Below are 20,224 nucleotides of genomic sequence, written 5' to 3' on the forward strand. Positions count from 1 at the left end.
TCTCTGTCTACCCTGTCTATTCTCTCTGTCCATCCCTGTCTATTCTCTCCTGTCCATCCTGCTCTGCTTATCACCTGTCTCTCTCTGTCCATCCCTGTCTATTCTCCTCTCTGTCCATCCCTGTCTATTTTCCTCTCTGTCCGTCCCTGACTATTCTCCTTTCTGTCCATCCCTGTCTATTCTCTCTGTCCATCCCTGTCTATTCTCCTCTCTGTCCATCCCTGTCTATTCTCCTCTCTGTCCATCCCTGCTATCTGCCTTTCCACTCCCTGTCTATTCTCTCTGTCCATCCTGTCTATTCTCTCTGTCCATCCCTGTCTATTATTCCTCACTGTCCATCCCTGTCTATTCTCCTCACTGTCCATCCCTGCTCCTGCCTTATCCCACCCCTGTCTATTCTCTCTGTCCATCCCTGTCTATTCTCTCTGTCCATCCCTGTCTATTCTCTCTGTCCATCCCTGTCTATTCTCTCTGTCCATCCCTGTCTATTCTCCTCTCTGTCCATCCCTGTCTATTCTCCTCTCTGTCCATCCCTGTCTCTCCTCTCTGTCCATCCCTGTCTATTCTCTCTGTCCATCCCTGTCTATTCTCCTCTCTGTCCATCCCTGTCTATTCTCTCTGTCCATCCCTGTCTATTCTCCTCACTGTCCATCCCTGCTCCTGCCTTATCCCACCCCTGTCTATTCTCTCTGTCCACCCCTGTCTATTCTCTCTGTCCATCCCTGTCTATTCTCCTCACTGTCCATCCCTGCTTCTGCCCTATCCCACTCCTGTCTATTCTCTCTGTCCATCCCTGTTTATTCTCACTGTCCATCCCTGTATATTCTCCTCTCTGTCCATCCCTGTTTATTCTCACTGTCCATCCCTGTATATTCTCCTCTCTGTCCATCCCTGTCTATTCTCTCTGTCCATCCCTGTCTATTCTCCTCACTGCCGTCACCTCTTTGCTCTATTTTACATCCTTTCACCAATTTTACAAATCATTTACATCCTGTCTATCCTTCTTAGGGACAAATGTACAATCGGTCTTTCTGTCAACTCCTACATCCTCCACTTTCTACCCAGAAGAGTGGTGAAAGGTATTTCACCTCACCCCTTTCCATCCCTTTACACCTTCTCTAAGTGTTTCCAATTGTGCTGCACCTTCTGCATCGATCTACCCTCCTTTAAGGACAGATCTTGCACTCTTGTACATCTCCTCCCCTCCCCCCAATTCCTTTCCTCCTTTCTACCCTGACTTTGGTGATAGATACATTACTTCTGCTCCTGAAGAACAGATGTATTTATTTATCAGGGTACCATGTCACCTGAAGCTATCCATATTTCACCAGGTCAGATTGAAACTCAGATCCAAAGTGGGTGGGAGAAAATAAACTTCTCCAATTCTATTTTAAAAAGTCTCAGAATGGTATGGGAAAGCGGGTTAAATCTCTTCCCCCATCTTATATCACCTGTGGAACTTACATCAGATCCCCTTATACTTCCTTTCAATTAATTATTAGTACAAAAAATATCATATTTCTGCCCAATCCATGCTCAATACAAATTAGCTTGCTAACAAAATAAGCAAAACTAGGAAAAAATATCTGGAATGTTGAATTTTTTGCACTGCCTTGCGAAATGAAATGTTTACATAATTGGGTATTTTTTGATAAGGAAGATAATTTGAGAATCCGAGTGTTTATAATGTTTTAACTTTTGATAAAAATAGAAGTTGGAGAATTCGGCTGTTTATTCTACTGGTAAGCCATCTGTGACATTTTCCATTGGATACGGTGATGAATGTGTTCTCTAGTGGTTAGCTGAGGACAGGGGGATAGATGACTATTTAGATTCTGTTTAAAGTTTGCTTCATCAGTAGTCCGTGTTTGATAACACAGCATTTTACCTTCTGTCAGTAGGATATTAGTTTTGCGAAATTTCATTCGATTTCAAAGACAAAATATTTGGATCATTTGTCAGAGTTGGAAGGCGTACATGTGCGAGATTCCTGCAGTTACACTATTTATCACAATTCCTTTTTAAACACTATAGTATTGCCTGTGTAACAAGCATGGTCATGAAACACTGACAGTAGATTGATGAAGCCATGGAAATACTCAATTCTAAACAACTAATTGATGGCAATCAACTATACAAGTTTCTTTGGAAAGGTTCCAATCCAGATATTTATGTACATTTAGTTTGATTGATTATCTCTTTTTAGCTAAACAATTCTTTGAAAAGAAATTAATTTTTATTGAAATATTTATTTTTCATTTAATGCTATCCCTAACTATCAATTCCTACCGCCTCTGCCATCTCCTCCCTTGAGAGTATAATAAGCCATAAATATCTTCCCAGTGCTTTGCTCATGTTTTGAAATAAGTCTTAACATTTTGCAACGAAATCAGAGCGGTACATGTAGTGTTACCATGTCTGTCCCATTACATTACGTCCCTGTCTTGTACAGTCCCACATGAAATCAGAAAGGGACGGAATATTTTAAGTAATGTATTTTTCATTTCACCATCTTTTGAAGAACTGATTCCCCCATCTAAGTAAATTTAAACACCAAAATTGTCCTCAGAATCGATTAAACATTTATTCAAGAATGTCTATATTATTTTCAGCAATTTAACGGTAACACCAATACTTACCTGGCTGAGGTGTGTGAAGTTTCACCCCCAATCATCTGTAAACGTATCCGGTTCATTCCCTACAGTCTCCGAACTCGCACGGTCTGCATGCGTGTTGAACTCTACGGATGTAACTGGAATGGTAGGCAAATTTTTTATGAAAATCTTTGTTTTTAATCATTTTGATCTGTTTATTACCTATAATCTAAAATCAAAGGAAGAAAAAAAGTGTATGTCATTTTTTACCCACTATTTATTTTGTATTTTTATAAAGAAGAGTTGTCTGTCCTTGTGAGAAGATCTCCAGTTATAGGTTGGGAGAAAATGATGGAATTTTTTCTCAGGGTCGTAGTGAACAGTATGTCATTATCCATACTAAATCACAAGGGCAGATAACTCTGTTTACCTCTTATGGAAGATGTCAAAATGTAATACTAAATCACAAGGGCAGAAGGGCAGATAATTCTGTTTACCTATTATGGAAGATGTCAGAATGTAATACTAAATCACAAGGGCAGATAATTCTGTTTTCCTATTATGGAAGATGTCAGAATGTAATACTAAATCACAAGGGCAGATAATTCTGTTTTCCTATTATGGAAGATGTCAGAATGTATGCAATCAAATGTCTGAATGATATAAAGTAAAAAACAACTAAATGTCTAAATGATATATGAAAAATAATCAAAGGTCATTTGACTGATGCAAAATGGAAATAAAAAATAAAAACAATTATATAGATTGAAAGAACAATATAATGTCTGAATGATATAATATGAAAAACAATCAAAGGTCATTTGACTGATACAAAAAAGGAACTGAAGGTTGTCTAAACTATAAAGAATGGGAAGCAGTTAATCCTAGGTACCCTGACAGCCATAAAGTAAGAGTAGAAAATGTAATAAAAGGTAATAAGAAATCTCCCAAAGACAAAAAGTGATTGAAATGAATAATTATCTCGGATATTAGCTCACAATGAGAACATAAACTTACCCTGGTGACAGGTTTAATACCGACCAGGATATAGCCATTAATGGAGGAAAGTAATCAGAGACAAACGACAGTTACTCCCCGGGGGAAACATTTACAGTTTTGTTTTCTCTATCGAAATTCTAAATTTCAAAGCAGTTACATATCAATGATAAAAACCCAATCCAAAAGCAAAATCATACGTGATAAAATATATTCTACATCTAGTTTCATATTCTTTATCTTGTTCTGTTCCAGTTTTCATTTCTATAATTAAATTTAATATTTTCAGTAAACCTTCATTATAATTGGCAGCAGATGTTTAAAACATGGAACATATTGATGTTTGATAGTCTAGTTTACTAAGTGGCTTATCGCCATGTCGACCAAAGGGAAGATAACTCATCCAATGGTATAAAATTCTTATGTATTGCTCAAATTACTCATGCCATCGACTTCAAATTAAATGCCAGTACCCTCAGCATTGTGATATCAAATTTTAACTGCTTTTACAAATTCATTACACTTCCTCATTTGGGTTCAGAACACGAGTAATTGATATTCAAATTCAATCAGTCTGGTTGTTAATTACAGAGGAAATTTCAGAGTCAGCGGACGTTGATACATTAGCGTACATCCCAGTCTTTTAGTCGACCAGCCATGCTCGGAAATTTTTTTTTTCATGAAAATTGTCTATTACAAGATGCTTGATTACTTTTATCATTAGGCAATGCCGACAATTTGTGTAAAATGCTTGAGAAAATATGATGATGATTCAGATGCTTGTATTTTATGGCAAAATCACCAGTTATCAGGACGTTGCTGATACAAAAATGTTGGAACATAAAAATATTATCTTGAGCACTAAACACGGGAGGGTTTTAGCCTAGTGGCAGAAAATTGGATGTTGGGAGTTTCGATGAGGGTACCATAGTGAAAATATCAATTTTAGGAGCTAAAGCACAAGTTAATAACGGCTTTGAGTTTGTCTTGTAATGTGTTTACAAATGTACGCCTCATGAATGTATTTAACTAGAGATAGTGAGGCTGTAAATGTAGATTATATCAATCTAACAAGTCAAACACCAGTTGTTTTTAACTGTGCAAAATAAAAAAAATCCTGGTAATATGTTTACAAATTTATAACTTACATAAGTCGTTGGAGATTATGTCAACTATGGCGGCTCTCTGAGTGTTTGTAATGGTTGAACGGCAGACAGAGCTATCTAATGGAGTAGGGTTAAAGTGGAAATATTGTAGATATGTTTCCACAAACAAGCGTCTTAGAATTAGGCAAAGAACACTAATGTTTTCTATCTTGTGATAAAAAATAAGTTTCGGTGATACTTGATTTAGCTGCAATTAGGACCATTTTGTCTGTTTAGAAACATGAACGTATTACTGCTTTTTATTTTAAAGAAAATTTATGTTAAATAAGTTACAGTAAAGAAGAAATATATGTTCAAGTTGTGAATTATGACTATGATTAAAGTATTTTGATGTGCATGGGAGATCATCCATTCTATAGTAATATACTCATGTTAATCATTTGTGACATCAAATAACTATTGTTAGACTTGTATACACGTCTCGTTATCATTGTCACTAATAATAACAACACTACTAATATCATTCTCATAAAATAACTTTCACTTAAAGAAATTGTATAAAAAGTACGCGTTTTGATACGATAACGAGGAGGATTTTAGATTTACAGTGGGTAAGTATATGTAAAGTATGTTAATCAATATACAGAGCATAATATTCATGTGCAGTAATTATATTTTTTTCTATTCATTCACTGATTTATCTATTACCATTATTGACTTTATACATTATGTAGATTCATAAATATTGCTCTATGTGCTTTCTCCATTTTGTATTAGAAAAATAAGTCATTAAAACTGGTGTAATTTTTAATGGTTTAACAATATTGACCACCTAACAAGCGTTGTATTTTTACACTGCGATCAAAATACAACGAAATCTGTTCCCCTTCACACAACCGTGATCACAAACAAAATCGGCCGCAGGTTCAGAACAAAATAGCGATCGAGTAATAATGATGATGGAGTAAATGAAAAAACATATATCGTAATTTATATAGCAGAGAGCTAGTTCTAGCTGACTGAACTAGGCGTTCGGATCAGTCCCTTTTATTCATTGTTAAGGGTATTTCACATTTTCTTTAATTAGACAGATATTTTGGTTTGTGAACGACATCAGCAGATTGTGACTAGTCAATTAGTTCTTCTGTCGAAGCAGAAAATAGCTAAAACATATGGCTTCCCTCTGATTCTCTGATCGGTGGGTTTTTGACAGTGAGATGAAAGTAGTAGAAAAACACTTGTCACTGCAGGAATTACTTCTGATATATTTTTTCAAAATTTTAATGAAACTAGCAAATTTTATTGTGTACAGAAAAATGGGGCAAGAAAGATAACTCTTACTGGAAAACTTTGTTAAACTTTTTTTTTACCAGTGCTTGTCTACATATCGACAAAACTTGCCTTAGTGACCATTTCTGTATAAAGACCTTCTGTTACATGATACCACTTTTTTGTGGTCCCAAATAGCCAATTTTGTTTTGTCCTTTGGGTGGTCTTTATAGAGAAGTTTGACAGCAATAACATTTGATAACAGATCCCACAGTGTTGATTTTCATTAATTTGTATATGAAGTAATTTGAATTTAAAATATTTGATGAATAATTCACTAAATTGTTGATATGTTGTTGTTTACAGATAGTGTAGTTGCCTACACAATGCCACAGGGAGACAAACGCGGATCTGAGGTAGATCTGTTTGATTTTACTTACGATGGAATCTTCAATGAAAACTATCTATCGGGAGGTTTGGGACAACTGACTGATGGAGACGAAGGTACTGCAAATTTCCGATTGGACCAAAGAGGTCTGGGGATTAAAGGATACGAATGGGTAGGATGGAAAAACGACTCACATGCGACAATGCCTATTGAAATCGTATTCAAATTTGACCAGATCAGGAATTTCTCCATGGTGATTTTCCACTGTAACAACTATTATAGTAAGGACGTTCGAGTGTTCAGAAAAGCTGAGATCTTTTTCAGTGTTGGAGGCAAATATTTTTCTGGGCCGCCAGTAGTTTACGAATTCCAGAAAGATTCATGGATTGAATATGCACGAAATGTGGAAATTTTCCTCAACCACACAACAGGAAAATATGTGAAGGTCGTTCTGTACTTTGATGCCAAATGGATGATGATCAGCGAAGTGAAATTTATCTCAGGTGGGTATTTAGTCACAATGTATGACCACTAAACATTCTAATAGTTGGTAGAGGGATTGACCATCTGAGTGTCTAATTCAAGGTTTAGGTACTACACTGACCGTCTAGACATAAATAATAAAAAGTGACCACTTATATATATATTCTAACACTGGGTACAGGTGCTATATTATAGGCCCTCCCCAACACTGACCTCATTTCTACTAATAATTGGAAACAAATTCAATACCTTATATTAAAGTAGCCAGTTTCATCTTTTTCTGATACACAGTTTTCTGCCCCTGCCAACTGAGCAAGTAATAATTGTTATGTCTTTATATTGTGAGAACAACTTCATATATATTTTAGAAAATAAGCTAACTTTATGTTAGAAAAGAAGCTAAGTCTAGGTTAGAAAAAAGCTAACTTTAGGTAAGAAAATAAGTTAACTTTATGTCAGAAAATATGCTAACTTTATGTGGGAAAATAACCTAACTTTATGTCAGAAAATAAGCTAAATTTATGTGAGAAAATAAGCTAATTTTATGTTAGAAAATAAGCTAACTTTATCAGTCTTACAAAAAACAGGCTAGGCTAAAGGCATTGATTTAATGGAGGACTGGAAAGTGTCTTGAACACAATTGATCTTCACATTACGATTGACAGTACAGAAGTGATTTTAACATCACAATCAGACTAAAATTATTAGTTAATAAAAATAATATCACTAATTTCACTCTTACTTCTGTAAGATAACACACTGGCACAGAATTTCCAGTAAAGCTGAACTTGTTACATCTAGTTTCTCAAATGTAGGGAGAGCTAAGACAGTATCTAAGTCGGAGTTCTCCTTTAATAGAAAAGTAGTTTTATTTGCAGTTCAAACTTTAACAATGTAGCTATATGCATTTTTGGTTGATTGTGAAATACTAACTCATCACTCTTAGTTCATCTGGTTTGAATTTCTAATTTAAAAAAAAACAATCACCATTAATAGGTGATAATTTTACACTCACTGAATGCACTTTTTATCAATGAAATCTTAGTCAAAAGGGAAATAGCAATAAAACTGATGAATTTTACCCGGAGTTAATGGATCTTATTTGACTTGAAGAAATGATTCTAATAACTTCAGAATAACTGTTTTACTTTTGTAAGATTTATTGGTTTTAATAGAGTTATCCACCTTTGATGAATGTATTGAAATTAACATTTTTTTATTAAGTAAGAAAAAAAAGGGTGGGTTTTTTTTCTTCTTAAATTTCTTTATTTTTTCTTCTCAAATTTGTGATGTTAATCATCAAAGGATATAAAAATAAAACCTGTTGATAAGCAAGATATCCCTAATTTTATAATGACACGATAGAAAGCATGTGTAGATTACTATTACATCTACTAGAGTGGCAGATGACACCCTTCATGGTGGTCGTAAACAATGATATTAGAATAAAATGAAATTATTGATTTCTTAATCAAAATTATTTCAACAGGATTGATTTCATTTGCTCATCATCATTAAAATAGACTAACTTCAGACTAAGCGCAAACTAGTTACTTAGCATAGCATAACTTAGAATTAAAGATAAATGTGTGCATTTTAACTGACAATACTTTAACGTTAAACAAGACGCCTAGTAAGTAAAAAGTGCATGATGATCTGATTGATCTTTATCCAAATTCTTGAAAATATTCAAATTATTTCGAATCATGAAAATTCAAAAGTAAGTTCTTTGATTGGAACTGATCTGATCAGCCATGGATTTTCATTGGGTGATATCCTATCTTTATAACAGAACCAGCCAATGGGAACTTCACAATGGAAGCTCCGCCCCCTACAACGTTCCTACCCACCACAAGCTCCAAGAACGTGGTTCCTTCTGATATTAGTGATATCAATGTTGATAAACCAGAGATTGACGTCGGTAAGATATATTCCATCCTTTGGACGATTACGACAATGTTGAGAAAACTGTCTTCTGCTTACGATAACCTCCGACCCAGTTATACAAAGTCCTATGCTTTATGTGTCATATAAAACAAATCTGTTTTCAGTTTTTACATAATTTTTTGAAGTTGAATGTTGCTTGTTGTTCAGATTTTTACAAATCACCCATGCAGACCTGCTCACGATCTAACTGTTGAATATCACTAACGCCAACTAATATTCTCCACAGCTGTCGTCAAACACTTTCATATACATATATATCAATCTGCAAGCTTTTATGTACATTCTATGGCATGGTTAGTACTTGTCTATAGATTTTCAGCATAAAGACCTCTATGTATCTGCTGATCCCTGCACCAATTTCTTTAATAGTTGCCATAGTAATAGTACTCGTTAGTTCTTTATATAAAACATGCTATGTTCTGAATGTGTCTATAGTGATATACGAGTCTCTTATGACATGTAAGGCCAAGAATTTGAAATTGTTTAAAAACATATTTGATATTGGTATGAAACCTGCTTGGTTTTACACTGAATGTTATTTTTGTATATTTTACCCTATTCTTATGTGATGTTTTAGGTATTGGTAGAAAATATGACAACGATCACCCAGAAACCAAAGAGACCGCTACAATGAAGGATGATCACATTGGGATTATCATCGGCGCCCTGGGTGGTCTTCTTCTAGTCTTCTTTGTTGTTCTCATCACTTTCATTATCCGCCATAAGAGGATGAAACAGAACAACAACCGCCGCAGCTTGAAGCCAGTCGTTGACCGCCATATTGCCGTCAATCTCAGTGATCTCCAAGGCAACACAAACGGGAAAATCTCCAACGGAAATGTCTACAACAGCGTGGCCACTGATGACCTGGATGTTGACAGAGAAATCTGCAACGGAAGCGAAAAATTATGTAAGAGTCCAACTCCTTCGTGTCCATACTCGGATCCAAAAGATTCAATTCAAGGGAGGGAACTCCCTGACTTTCCAAGTTCATCTGAAGGAGCAGGTATACATTGGTCTAATCTAATATCCGAGCATGCCGAGGGTGTCATGTGGATTCGCCTGAAACTGCTTACCAGATATAGATATAACGCCTGCCCCTACCAATCATACTGCCTTCAGCTATTCCCTATATCAGTCTCTTCTCAGATCTCTGCATTTTCATTGGATGTTTAAAAGAATATAAAAGTTTGATTCATTTTGTTTAAAAAAATTCAATACTGAATTATTAAAGATCTTGAAGTCATTTATTACTTAAAGATGTTATTTTACTACATCTGTTGTGAGGGGAAATTAGAAAAAAAATAAAATAAGGGAAAAAAAACAAATTAGCAAGTGAATTCATTCAAAATCATTGTGAATGTTGACATCATTTTTTTCCTATAAGATTTATTACTGAAACTCTAACTACATTGCACAGTACATTTCAAACCATGTATGCACTTTTACTCCATTTGGGATATGCACAAGGGCGAACCAAATTTAACCTGACCCTACTGAAATATCTAACTTGGATTACAATATATAGCCTTTTCTGATACTAATTAGCCCTTCATCATTGTAACCTAAACAAAATGAGCACTGGTTTTACTCATAATAGCAGAAATCTTCTCAAGTCAATGATTTCATTAGGTTGAAAAAGTTTTTAAAGAAAATTTATGAAGTTAAAGATTCTAGTGTTGTGAAGCATGCTGGGTATACTGTTTGGAACATCTCTCCATTTTCTTCTCAAAGAAAATTGAAGAGGTCTTCTCAAAGAAAATTGAAGAGGTGTTCTGAATAGTTTGTTGTAGTAGAACTACCCCCAAATTTCAAGTCACTCCCAAAGTCATTTCCCAATCATTTGGAATAAGGCAGATATTATCGTTTCCCATGCGGATGGCATGAAAGGTGGCTTTTCCCGGAATTCCTACAAAGGACTCTGGAAATATGGAATGAATTGAATGAAGTACATTGTATTTGCTTGGCTTTTAGTTCATCTGCTTCAAACTGGATGTTGTAAGCTGTGTTTGATGAAGAGAGATGTGAACTTGAAAGATGAAAAAATTTCAGTAATTTAATTATCTCCCCTTGAACAGAATTATCTCTCCTTGGTTGGATTAATTCATCAACTTTAGGTCATTTATGGATAAGGTCTTGATTATATCTTGTATATTATCCTCTGATGGTGACTGCAGTTAATATAGGCAAAAGGTATAGGGTAAAAAGTGGCGGAACTGTTCTGTACTCAAGTTTGCATGGTGAACATTTTTGAGGCAAAAGCCCTGATTTATGATTACAGATGAGACCAATGTATACCTTACCTCTCACCCCTACTTAAGTTAAACAATGGTATAACAGACTTACTGTGTCCCCCGAATGTTCTATTGTATGTGTTTAGATTGGGATATGGTGAATTGACTCTTTTTCCAATAATACATTGCTTTTCTCTCACCTCTATAAAGCAGGGATGTTTTATACCTCTGATTTACTTTCAAAACAAACATGTTTAAAGCATCGCTTAATTTCATCAAAAATCAACTTTCAAACAATGTGCTACAAAGCTTTTGCATACTGCTTTGACAGTGCAGTGTTTCATATATTTTCTGCTTCAATTAAAAATTTGTATAATGTCATTATCTGGTTGTACTCTACCTTTCAAGTACAGTAAAGCTCTGTTGAGTTTCCAACCATCAGTTGATCTGATTAAGGTACTAGCTATAGAGGTGCGAGATAGAGCCAGCATATTAAATATCATGTATAAATCTATCTATATGTAAATTGGAATTCCACTAGTAGTTTGGGTCAAGAATTTCAATATTGCCATATTTTTCATAAATACTTAAAAAAATATCTTTGAAACTTTATTATCATCTTTTGCCTTTAACAGTTTTAAATTAAAGTTCTATTTGTCTGCACCAATAAATGTGATTTTATTTCTCATATCAAATATGATCCATCAAGTGAATTATGTTACTATAAGCACTTCCAACTTTCAATCAAAAAGAAGTCCTTGAGACAATGAAATTGGACCAAGTTGATCATGTTGGTGTAAACAAAACAGAAATTGACCTTTTTGTTTTCTTAGATTCCCGTGACTATGCCGTACCTGATGTGACCAAGTCTGCCCTGGTGGTAGCTCTGCCTCCCCAGCCCCCTCAGCCTCCCCTCAGGAGCAACGCCACCCCTAAATCAGCCGGGGGCACACCTTCACTGATGACCAACTCCCTGGACAAGCCTCCAACCTACGACGCTTTGTACGCGGCCGCCGATGTCATCAATAACATGCAGGTACCCAACATCCCGAGTCTACAAGGTGTGAGTGGAAACAACGTGTATGCTGTACCCAACGCCGAGCTACTTCTTTCCCTTGAGCACTCCGTCATGCAGTTCCCACGCGACAGTCTCCAGTTCATTGAAGTTCTTGGCGAGGGCCAGTTTGGAGAGGTAAACATTTATAGAACCACAGAAATTGTCTTTCTGGAAACTTGCCGGATCACATTGACTCAGACTTGTTCATTTTGTATATAGATCATGTTTAGTTTGTTTCTCCACAAAAAGTTTCAACATGAACAACAATCTGATTTTGCACCACAGTTAAAATTAGAGTATTCATTTTTGATTGAATAAAAAGTATTTGGCATTTTCCATTCCCCTAATGCAGTTTGTGATATTGAGATTTCTTCAACATGACAGATAACGTTATTCTTATTAACATAGAGAGATTTAAATCTTTGCCTTCTAAAACCAAATATACATTATGAACATTATGATACAGTGATATATAGATAATGAAGTACCCTCTACATACATGCTCCTGTTAACCATGGCTTATCTTTGTTTCCAGGTCCATCTTTGTGAAGCCATCAACTGTGGAGAATTTATTAACGACGAATATTTTGGTAACCGGACAAGTTCACGACCTGTGTTAGTGGCGGTGAAGATGCTGCGGAGGAATGCTGACGACCGAGCTAGGTAATTATCGCACATGGGATGGAGGGAAAATACAAATCTAGGCTACTGTGTATTGCAAACGTATATATATACAGTACATATGCAATGATTAAATAAAATTCACATTAAAAACAAATACACTTGAAATACAGAAAAATAGGATAATTATCTTTCATTATCTAGATTAGCATATTTCTATTGTCTGTTTATTGTACAGGTCTGATTTCCATAAGGAGATTAAGATCATGTCCCAACTAAAGGACCCTAACATCGTCCGTGTCCTGGGTGTGTGTACACACGAGGAGCCACTGTGTATGATCGTCGAGTACATGAAGTACGGAGACCTGAACCAATTCCTACTGGACCACGTACCGGAGAGTCCTGTTGCCCAGGCAACCAACGCCAAGACACTGAGGTAGGCTACAGAAAGATATATATCAAAAACCATGAGGGAAAATCCTAACCAACATGTTTGTCGTGCTTTAGTACAAAGAACATTCTTTTTATGATGAACAACTTGCCCTAAAATATAAGATTCTGTTAATTACCTCATTTCTCATACGTTGCATGTTGATAGAATGTATTGTAAGTTTTGGAAATCGTCCCAAAATATGATTCCACCAAAAATAAGTATCCAAACATTAGAGATAAAGATAAAAAGTACTGATGATATTTTGGGTTTTAACCTCTACAGTTACGGCTGCTTGATCTACATGGCCTCCCAGATTGCCTCGGGAATGAAATACTTGGAATCTCTGAATATGGTTCATCGAGACTTGGCGACGCGGAACTGTCTGGTGGGGACCAACTTCACCATTAAGATTTCTGACTTTGGTATGAGTCGTAGTCTGTACAGCGCGGACTATTATCGGATAGAGGGCCGCGCCGTCCTACCGATACGCTGGATGGCTTGGGAGAGCATACTACTGGTATGTAACACAAATCAAGTCGGGATTCAACTGAAACTTACGGGGAACAATTATATTTTGTTCAATATTCATTGTATAGATAACTCTGAAAACTTAATGATGATAATGAAGATTTTTGTATGCTTACTAGGATGGGTGCCCTAACTAGGTCATATATGGTATATATCTTTGCATTATACCTGTAGCATAGGATAATAATGTTTAATTTAAAAAGTAAAGGTAACTTAAAGCACATTCAAAAAATTTTGAAAATCTAATCACCACATTGGTCGTCTTTGCCATAACAGGTAGGTGTGTGACAGATATAGCCAGAGATAATATACATATACCAAGTTTTTGGTCTTTTTATTGTTCATGTAGCAGCACATGCTGTACATATGTACTATATAGATTATTTTGTACTTGTTTCCAGGGTAAGTTTACCACAAAAAGTGATGTGTGGTCATTCGCCGTGACTCTATGGGAGGTGTTAACCTTCGCCAAGGACCAGCCCTTCGACAATCTGACCGACGAACAGGTGATTGAGAATGCTGGACATTATTACCGTAATGATAACAAAGAGGTGTACTTACCCCAACCAAGTAACTGCCCCAAGGAGATCTTCGACCTTATGTACGAATGCTGGAACAGGAACGAGTGCTATCGCCCATCCTATAGAGAGATTCATATGTTCTTGCAGAGGAAAAACATGGGTTACAACCCAAAAGACGAAATGATGAACCAAATAAGGGTGCCCATATGTTGATCACGATGATTCTCTATGAATACTACCTAACATTGTATTCTAAATCTGGGTTTGTTATATGCTTCAAGGTTGTGACCCAGTAAATTTACTAGTCATTCAAACTTTCCGGTGAAACGGATTGATCATGTTTGGTGCAACATGGGAAATGTGGACTTCCTTTTCAACGAAACCAAAGACGTGCTTTGGTGATTGGGATAGGTGATGATTGGGCTGTCCCAATCTAAACGAGAGGGGTGGCAGGTGAGTCAACACCTGCCGTAAATGACAGGTGCTATCGATGACCCTATCGACAGAGGACCCTTCTTCGTACCGCGCATCACTGAAGTTGACACATCAGTTGCCATATATAGTCATACGAATGGAATTGTGATAAAGATTGTGTTACAATGATCTGAATTACACACGTACTTCTGGGAGTGTGTTCATACTCACTTCCTTTGTGATAGTGAAGAAATCCATGGAGAGAGATATATGTATAGTATTATCATCATAGATTGTCTTATTTATAAGTGTTTTAACATGGACCTATTTCTGATGATACAGAAATAAACAACACCTTTGTGCTCCAGATATATGTGTATCATAGGTATGTTTGCCTAACCAAAAGTGGGTAAGGGTTATCTACCCTAAATCACCATCACTTATCTCCCTTTCCGGGGGTCGATCAAGAGTGCTGAATACTGAACGTATCTGAGAAACTGCATATTGATTATCTTTTAATCAGTATTTAATTCCAGTCACTTAAAACTAAACACCCACATATAACCATTGAAGTGTTCAAAAGCATTGAGGATGATTGTAAATGGGTTGTCTCCCCCCTTGACTGTGTGTTGTATTCATTAAGGAGGGGTGGGAATTGATGTTAAAGATTTATGAGGGGTGGGGATATTCGGAGGGAGGGAAATGAGGGTGGGGATGACCTGTTTTAGATGTATGTGCCATTATCATGTGTATATGGAGAACATTTGGAGGAGTTAATTGCCTCTGTTACAAAAGGGGGAAGATTATGGGGTATATATATATATATATATAATATTCCACTGTGTTTTACTGAAACAATCATAGTGCTATATTGCTATTCATGTCTTCACTCTGTTTAATCAAATGCCTTTGCATTCTGCAAATTTTTCATCGGTTTTACACAAATTTATGCTTCCTTTATATTGAATTACTGTGGCTATTTATAAAAAAAAACTGTAAGGGATTTCTGAGAATGAGGTAAGCACTTGTGTATTCCTCACGGAGTGTTCCCTACAGAATGGGGTGGGGGTACATATGTACATTTAATTATGCTGATGAATTTCATCTTCTATGTGTTGTAACCTTCCTCACCCGTTGTTAATTGCTTATGGAGATACATAATTATTTGTGAAATTTTTAAAAGGTGCAATATCTTTAATATATATATTGATTGCTGATGTTTTTCATATTACTGCATTGTGAAGTCAAGAAACAAGTCTATTTTTTTCAACTCTTGGTTGTCCATTAGTACTGACCAAATGTATTTGACATATTAATTAATTTGTTAATTGATTGATTGATCAATATATGGCCAATGATATCTGTTATGTTTCTGTTTACATTAAAGTTGGACTCTATGGTAAAAGTTATCTTACCAACTCTAATTACATGTAAAGATTGATTAAGGGTGAAATATTTACTAAAAATAATTACAATTTTTTATACAGTTTGAAGAAATTAAGGTGACGATACAGTTTTTGAAGCCTGTGATTAGCAGAAATTTTAGTGTTTTGTTTCATATGTTATTTTGACAAATTTGCTGTGAAGTTTAGTCTTTGATTTCAGTTTTCATTGAAAATTCATTGTAATTAATGCAACTAAATATAGTACTAGGAATCCTGTAGATGGTGGTAAAATTATTCATGTATTTTAAAAATGGTGTGAAGAAAACCTATTAAAGATTTTTAAAACCGATAAATTAAAAGTTCTTATACTAAAAACAAAACAGTAAATGGGCTTTGTACATCAAAACTTTTAGTTAAAATGTGAAAGCTTGTGTCCATGTATTCAGTTTAAAAAAAAATATAGACACTTAATTGGGATAGATATTTTGCTACTCCGGCTCTTTACAATGCAGTTGTCTGCCCTTGTGAGAACTGATTGTTAGGTCATTTGTTTGTGGTAATAAAATTAACTTGTGAGTAAACAGAGAAATTTTTTATCACAAAATAAGAAAGACTTAAAATTAAAAATAGACATATGTACTGTATATTAGGATAAGAACCTGACTTAATTGTCCAATCTGGCGTTATGTACATTATTGTATTGAATTCCCCCCCTAAAGAGCTTCATTGTTAATTATGTAGTTGCTAGCTTCCATTTTTTGTCCAGCAGACTATTTGTGTAAAGGCCCTTGTATAAGTTTCAGTTTTGTTCCACAAGTTTTGACTAAATTTGTATAAATGTTATTGAAGTAGTTATTTTAAGTCTTTACCAAAAATGTTCAGTGAAATTGAAAATTCACTACAAAGAGTGGAGGCAACAATTGTGAGTTATCTTCCTTGGTAGGCTTACACTGAACACTTCTGGAACAGGTCACAGTTAACATAGACTTTTATATTAAAAGATAAAATGTGTAAAAAAAACAAAACTATTATGTGTATATTCAGGGTTGAACGGCTCAATCATTGCATGTGTCGTTATTTACATATATACAATGATATGTTATGGTACAAGTCTAAAGAATATACACAAACACTTCATCAAAATATTTTTTGTGGTTTTAGCAAATTATTGAACCACACAAACCATGTCCTTTTTTCAATTATAAATATAGCATATCATTATATATGGAAATAAGAACTTATGCAAATTGATGAGTTTATCGAATTCTCTTTGGGTTGTGACTTTAATTAGAATTAATATGACTTGTATCCATCAGAGGTGGAATCCATCGTGGTACCATTTTTACAAAATTAACATTTGTATTTCTAGACATATTTCAAATCTTAAAGTCGTATGATTGACATAAGATGCTAATTGAATTTGATCGAAGTTAGCAAAAAATACTCTTATAATTATGTAGTTGAATTTTTCAAGGCAGTAGTTCCAAATACAGAGAAACTTCCATTTTATATTAACATTCTAGGTTCCACAATGGATTCCATCTGGTACATAGTCTTACTCAATAGCAACTTGACCCCGATAGGTCGAATGTGATTGGGGTTATATTTTTATACAATGGCTATCGCGTGTGCATGAGCTTGTAAATGAGAGATGTACAAAAAAATTTTACCAAATTTGCATTTATTTTGCCTTTTTACACAGCAGAAGAGCTACTGCATCCATCTCGCTTTGTACAGGATAAACATAGAAGCTGTACGTATCGTGAAAATCTAATATATATATAGAAATAGCTAATTAGTAACAAATGGTATTAAAAACAAACAAATTTGTGATTTAATCGTGTACATAAACAATTTGTGAAATACATGTATGTCAGAGCTTTGTTTTTTTTAAACGAATCACCCTTTGTGTACCCCACTGTGTTGGCTTGTTATGAGGCCCTGCCCACCAGATCTTTGTCCCGATTGGACGCCGTGATGGGGCACCAAGAGGTAGTGCTTATCATTGACAACAGGGTGACACTTTTTATTATTTATATCTCATGATGTAGATGTGTTCTAGATATGTTTTAAATCATGTTTCTATATTTATGTCATTCCAGTTGACTGTCATGATGTCGTTGATTCAGTAAAAATCAATCATAATTAGCATGTAATTCATTCATTATCACAAATATCCAAGTTGTTAGGAAAATCTCATTTTCATACAGAATATCATCTACTTTGTTTAAGTTTTCCATATGATGAAATAAAAGCATGGTCAGGTAGGATGGTTATCACAATTGAAGTTTGATAAATATACAAGGTTGAGAAAAAAATTTCAAAATGAAACTATTGTTATAGGCGGGAAATCATAACCTGTCCCTAAATACACAATTGGACGTTTCTTTTTCAAAGATTGGAACAGTTCATTATCAAATTAGAGAGTTAAAATGGCAGTCCTTAAATCTGCTCACTAAAACTATTAGGTCAATGAATGAATTGATACATAATTATATTAAAATAAATAAACAAAAATAGTTTGATAAAGTAAAATTCCCTATTGCATTATATAGGACCAGAAGCCTGTACACTAATCGGATTACGTCTGACCGGGTAAGATGGGCTGTTCTTGCCAGTTATCATCGTATTCCTAACGATTTGGATATTATCACCATACCTGTTGTTTTTGTCATATTTTTGTCATTTTCAATTCAAATCAATATGATACATAGAAGTTTCTTGGAATCAATTTGCTGTTACCGTTTCGTTTCATGAAAATTCTCCCATTGCTTATATAGTGAAAAGATGAAAGTTGGTTCATACATTTAAAAAAAATTCCAAATGAAAACTCCCAAAAATTATTCAAATGTCAAAAGTACGTTTGTGATATTTGAGTGTTTAAAGTTGATTCAGAAACAGTTAAATGATTGAATATCAGAAAGATCGTTTGCAGTTAATATTGTCAGCATTCATATTCCATTGAACTATAATGACACAGTTTCATTTGTAATCATTGGTGTTTTAACACCAATTACGGTATGTGTTTATTAAGTGAAGTCGTATGCTCGGCTGTGTCCAATCACAGCAGAGGTCATATGACACAAGGTCATTCAGTTGTCATGGAGAAGAATCATATGTTGTGAATTCTGACTCCTGATTGGCTGATTTGAACTTGAGGTGTAAATGTGAGTTAATGATTGGTTGAGTACTGTGGCTGTAATTTTTATTTAGTACATATGTTCCTTTGTTATTGTGTTATTAGGCGACCGACATGCAATACATCATTTCTTGCTTATGACTGAGTCAATTAGGTTGTATTGTTTGTAAATAAAATCACAAATCATTTACAACATGTGTTGTCTTATTAATGTAGTGTAAAAATAAACTCCAATATCTGAATCTCCTAATATGTAGTGCGAGGATACCTGGCTCCAGTTACACAAACATTCCTTAAGTTAAGGAACAGAATATTCTCCGTAGAAAAGCATTACAGACGTTACGGAAAACATTTTTAATTTCTGTAATGCTTTTCTATAAGAAATTTTAAGTTCATGAATTTCATCAAGTTAAAGAATGTTCGTGAATCGGCATGGGCCATAGCCTGCATCTCCTAATGAATGCAGTGTAACGATTCTCAACCTTAAGGTCAAGAGAATAAGAAAATCAAACTAAATAGCCATCTTCTGATTGCTCCTACTTTCCAACCATAACAATATGGCGGTGAATTGTCTCTCCCACAACTTAGTTGGTTTGGTTAGTTTCAGTCATACCAAGTCAGGGTCATTTAAGACGAGTTTTGTTGGTGGAGGAAAGCCAGAGTACACAAAAGTAGAAAAAACTGATTAGGGGTCAGCAACTGCCCTACATGGAATTCAAACTCAAGACCCAGAGGTAAAGGACTTGTGCAACATTTTAACCACTTGGCCACCATGATCCAACCATCACCAATGCAGTCGATGTAAAAGGTCTAATATGAAATAAGTTCTAATTTTACATTTCTTATTGGGGCTGTAATTTCTGAGCCATTTAAAATATGATCTCAAATCTTTGAGAATTTACTTAAGAACAAAAATATCTGCTAATAAACAGGACATGTTTTGGTTCACATAACCCAAAAGCAAATTTCTAAATTCTTCTGATTTTAAATTTCTCGCAACAGCTTCTATTGAAAATTCAATTTTACAGTTTACAGATCATAAAAAACTTCAACCGTTCAGAAGTTAACACCCAGATAACAGAATCAGTACCTCTTCTTCAATCAATGAG

At 35.0% G+C, this 20,224-nt stretch overlaps 1 protein-coding gene across 4 annotated transcripts in view; it reads left to right on the plus strand.

Moving 5' to 3' along the window:
* Positions 1–19,308, plus strand: part of LOC138321252 (discoidin domain-containing receptor 2-like) — a 245,975-nt gene extending 226,667 nt beyond the window's left edge. For 2 of the 4 annotated variants that reach the window (XM_069264796.1, XM_069264799.1), the window contains 9 exons: positions 2,613–2,760; positions 6,332–6,856; positions 8,629–8,757; positions 9,361–9,789; positions 11,851–12,209; positions 12,610–12,737; positions 12,934–13,131; positions 13,411–13,645; positions 14,058–19,308. In XM_069264796.1, the coding sequence (XP_069120897.1) occupies positions 2,613–2,760; positions 6,332–6,856; positions 8,629–8,757; positions 9,361–9,789; positions 11,851–12,209; positions 12,610–12,737; positions 12,934–13,131; positions 13,411–13,645; positions 14,058–14,390 (2,484 nt within the window). In that variant the 3' untranslated portion in view covers positions 14,391–19,308. The remainder of the gene's footprint in view (positions 1–2,612; positions 2,761–6,331; positions 6,857–8,628; positions 8,758–9,360; positions 9,790–11,850; positions 12,210–12,609; positions 12,738–12,933; positions 13,132–13,410; positions 13,646–14,057) is intronic. The other 2 variants (XM_069264797.1, XM_069264798.1) reach the window with 2 other exon arrangements.
* The last annotated feature ends 916 nt before the right edge of the window (positions 19,309–20,224 follow it).

Source organism: Argopecten irradians, chromosome 4 (genome assembly GCF_041381155.1).
Source record: "Argopecten irradians isolate NY chromosome 4, Ai_NY, whole genome shotgun sequence".
Lineage (NCBI taxonomy): Eukaryota > Metazoa > Mollusca > Bivalvia > Pectinida > Pectinidae > Argopecten > Argopecten irradians.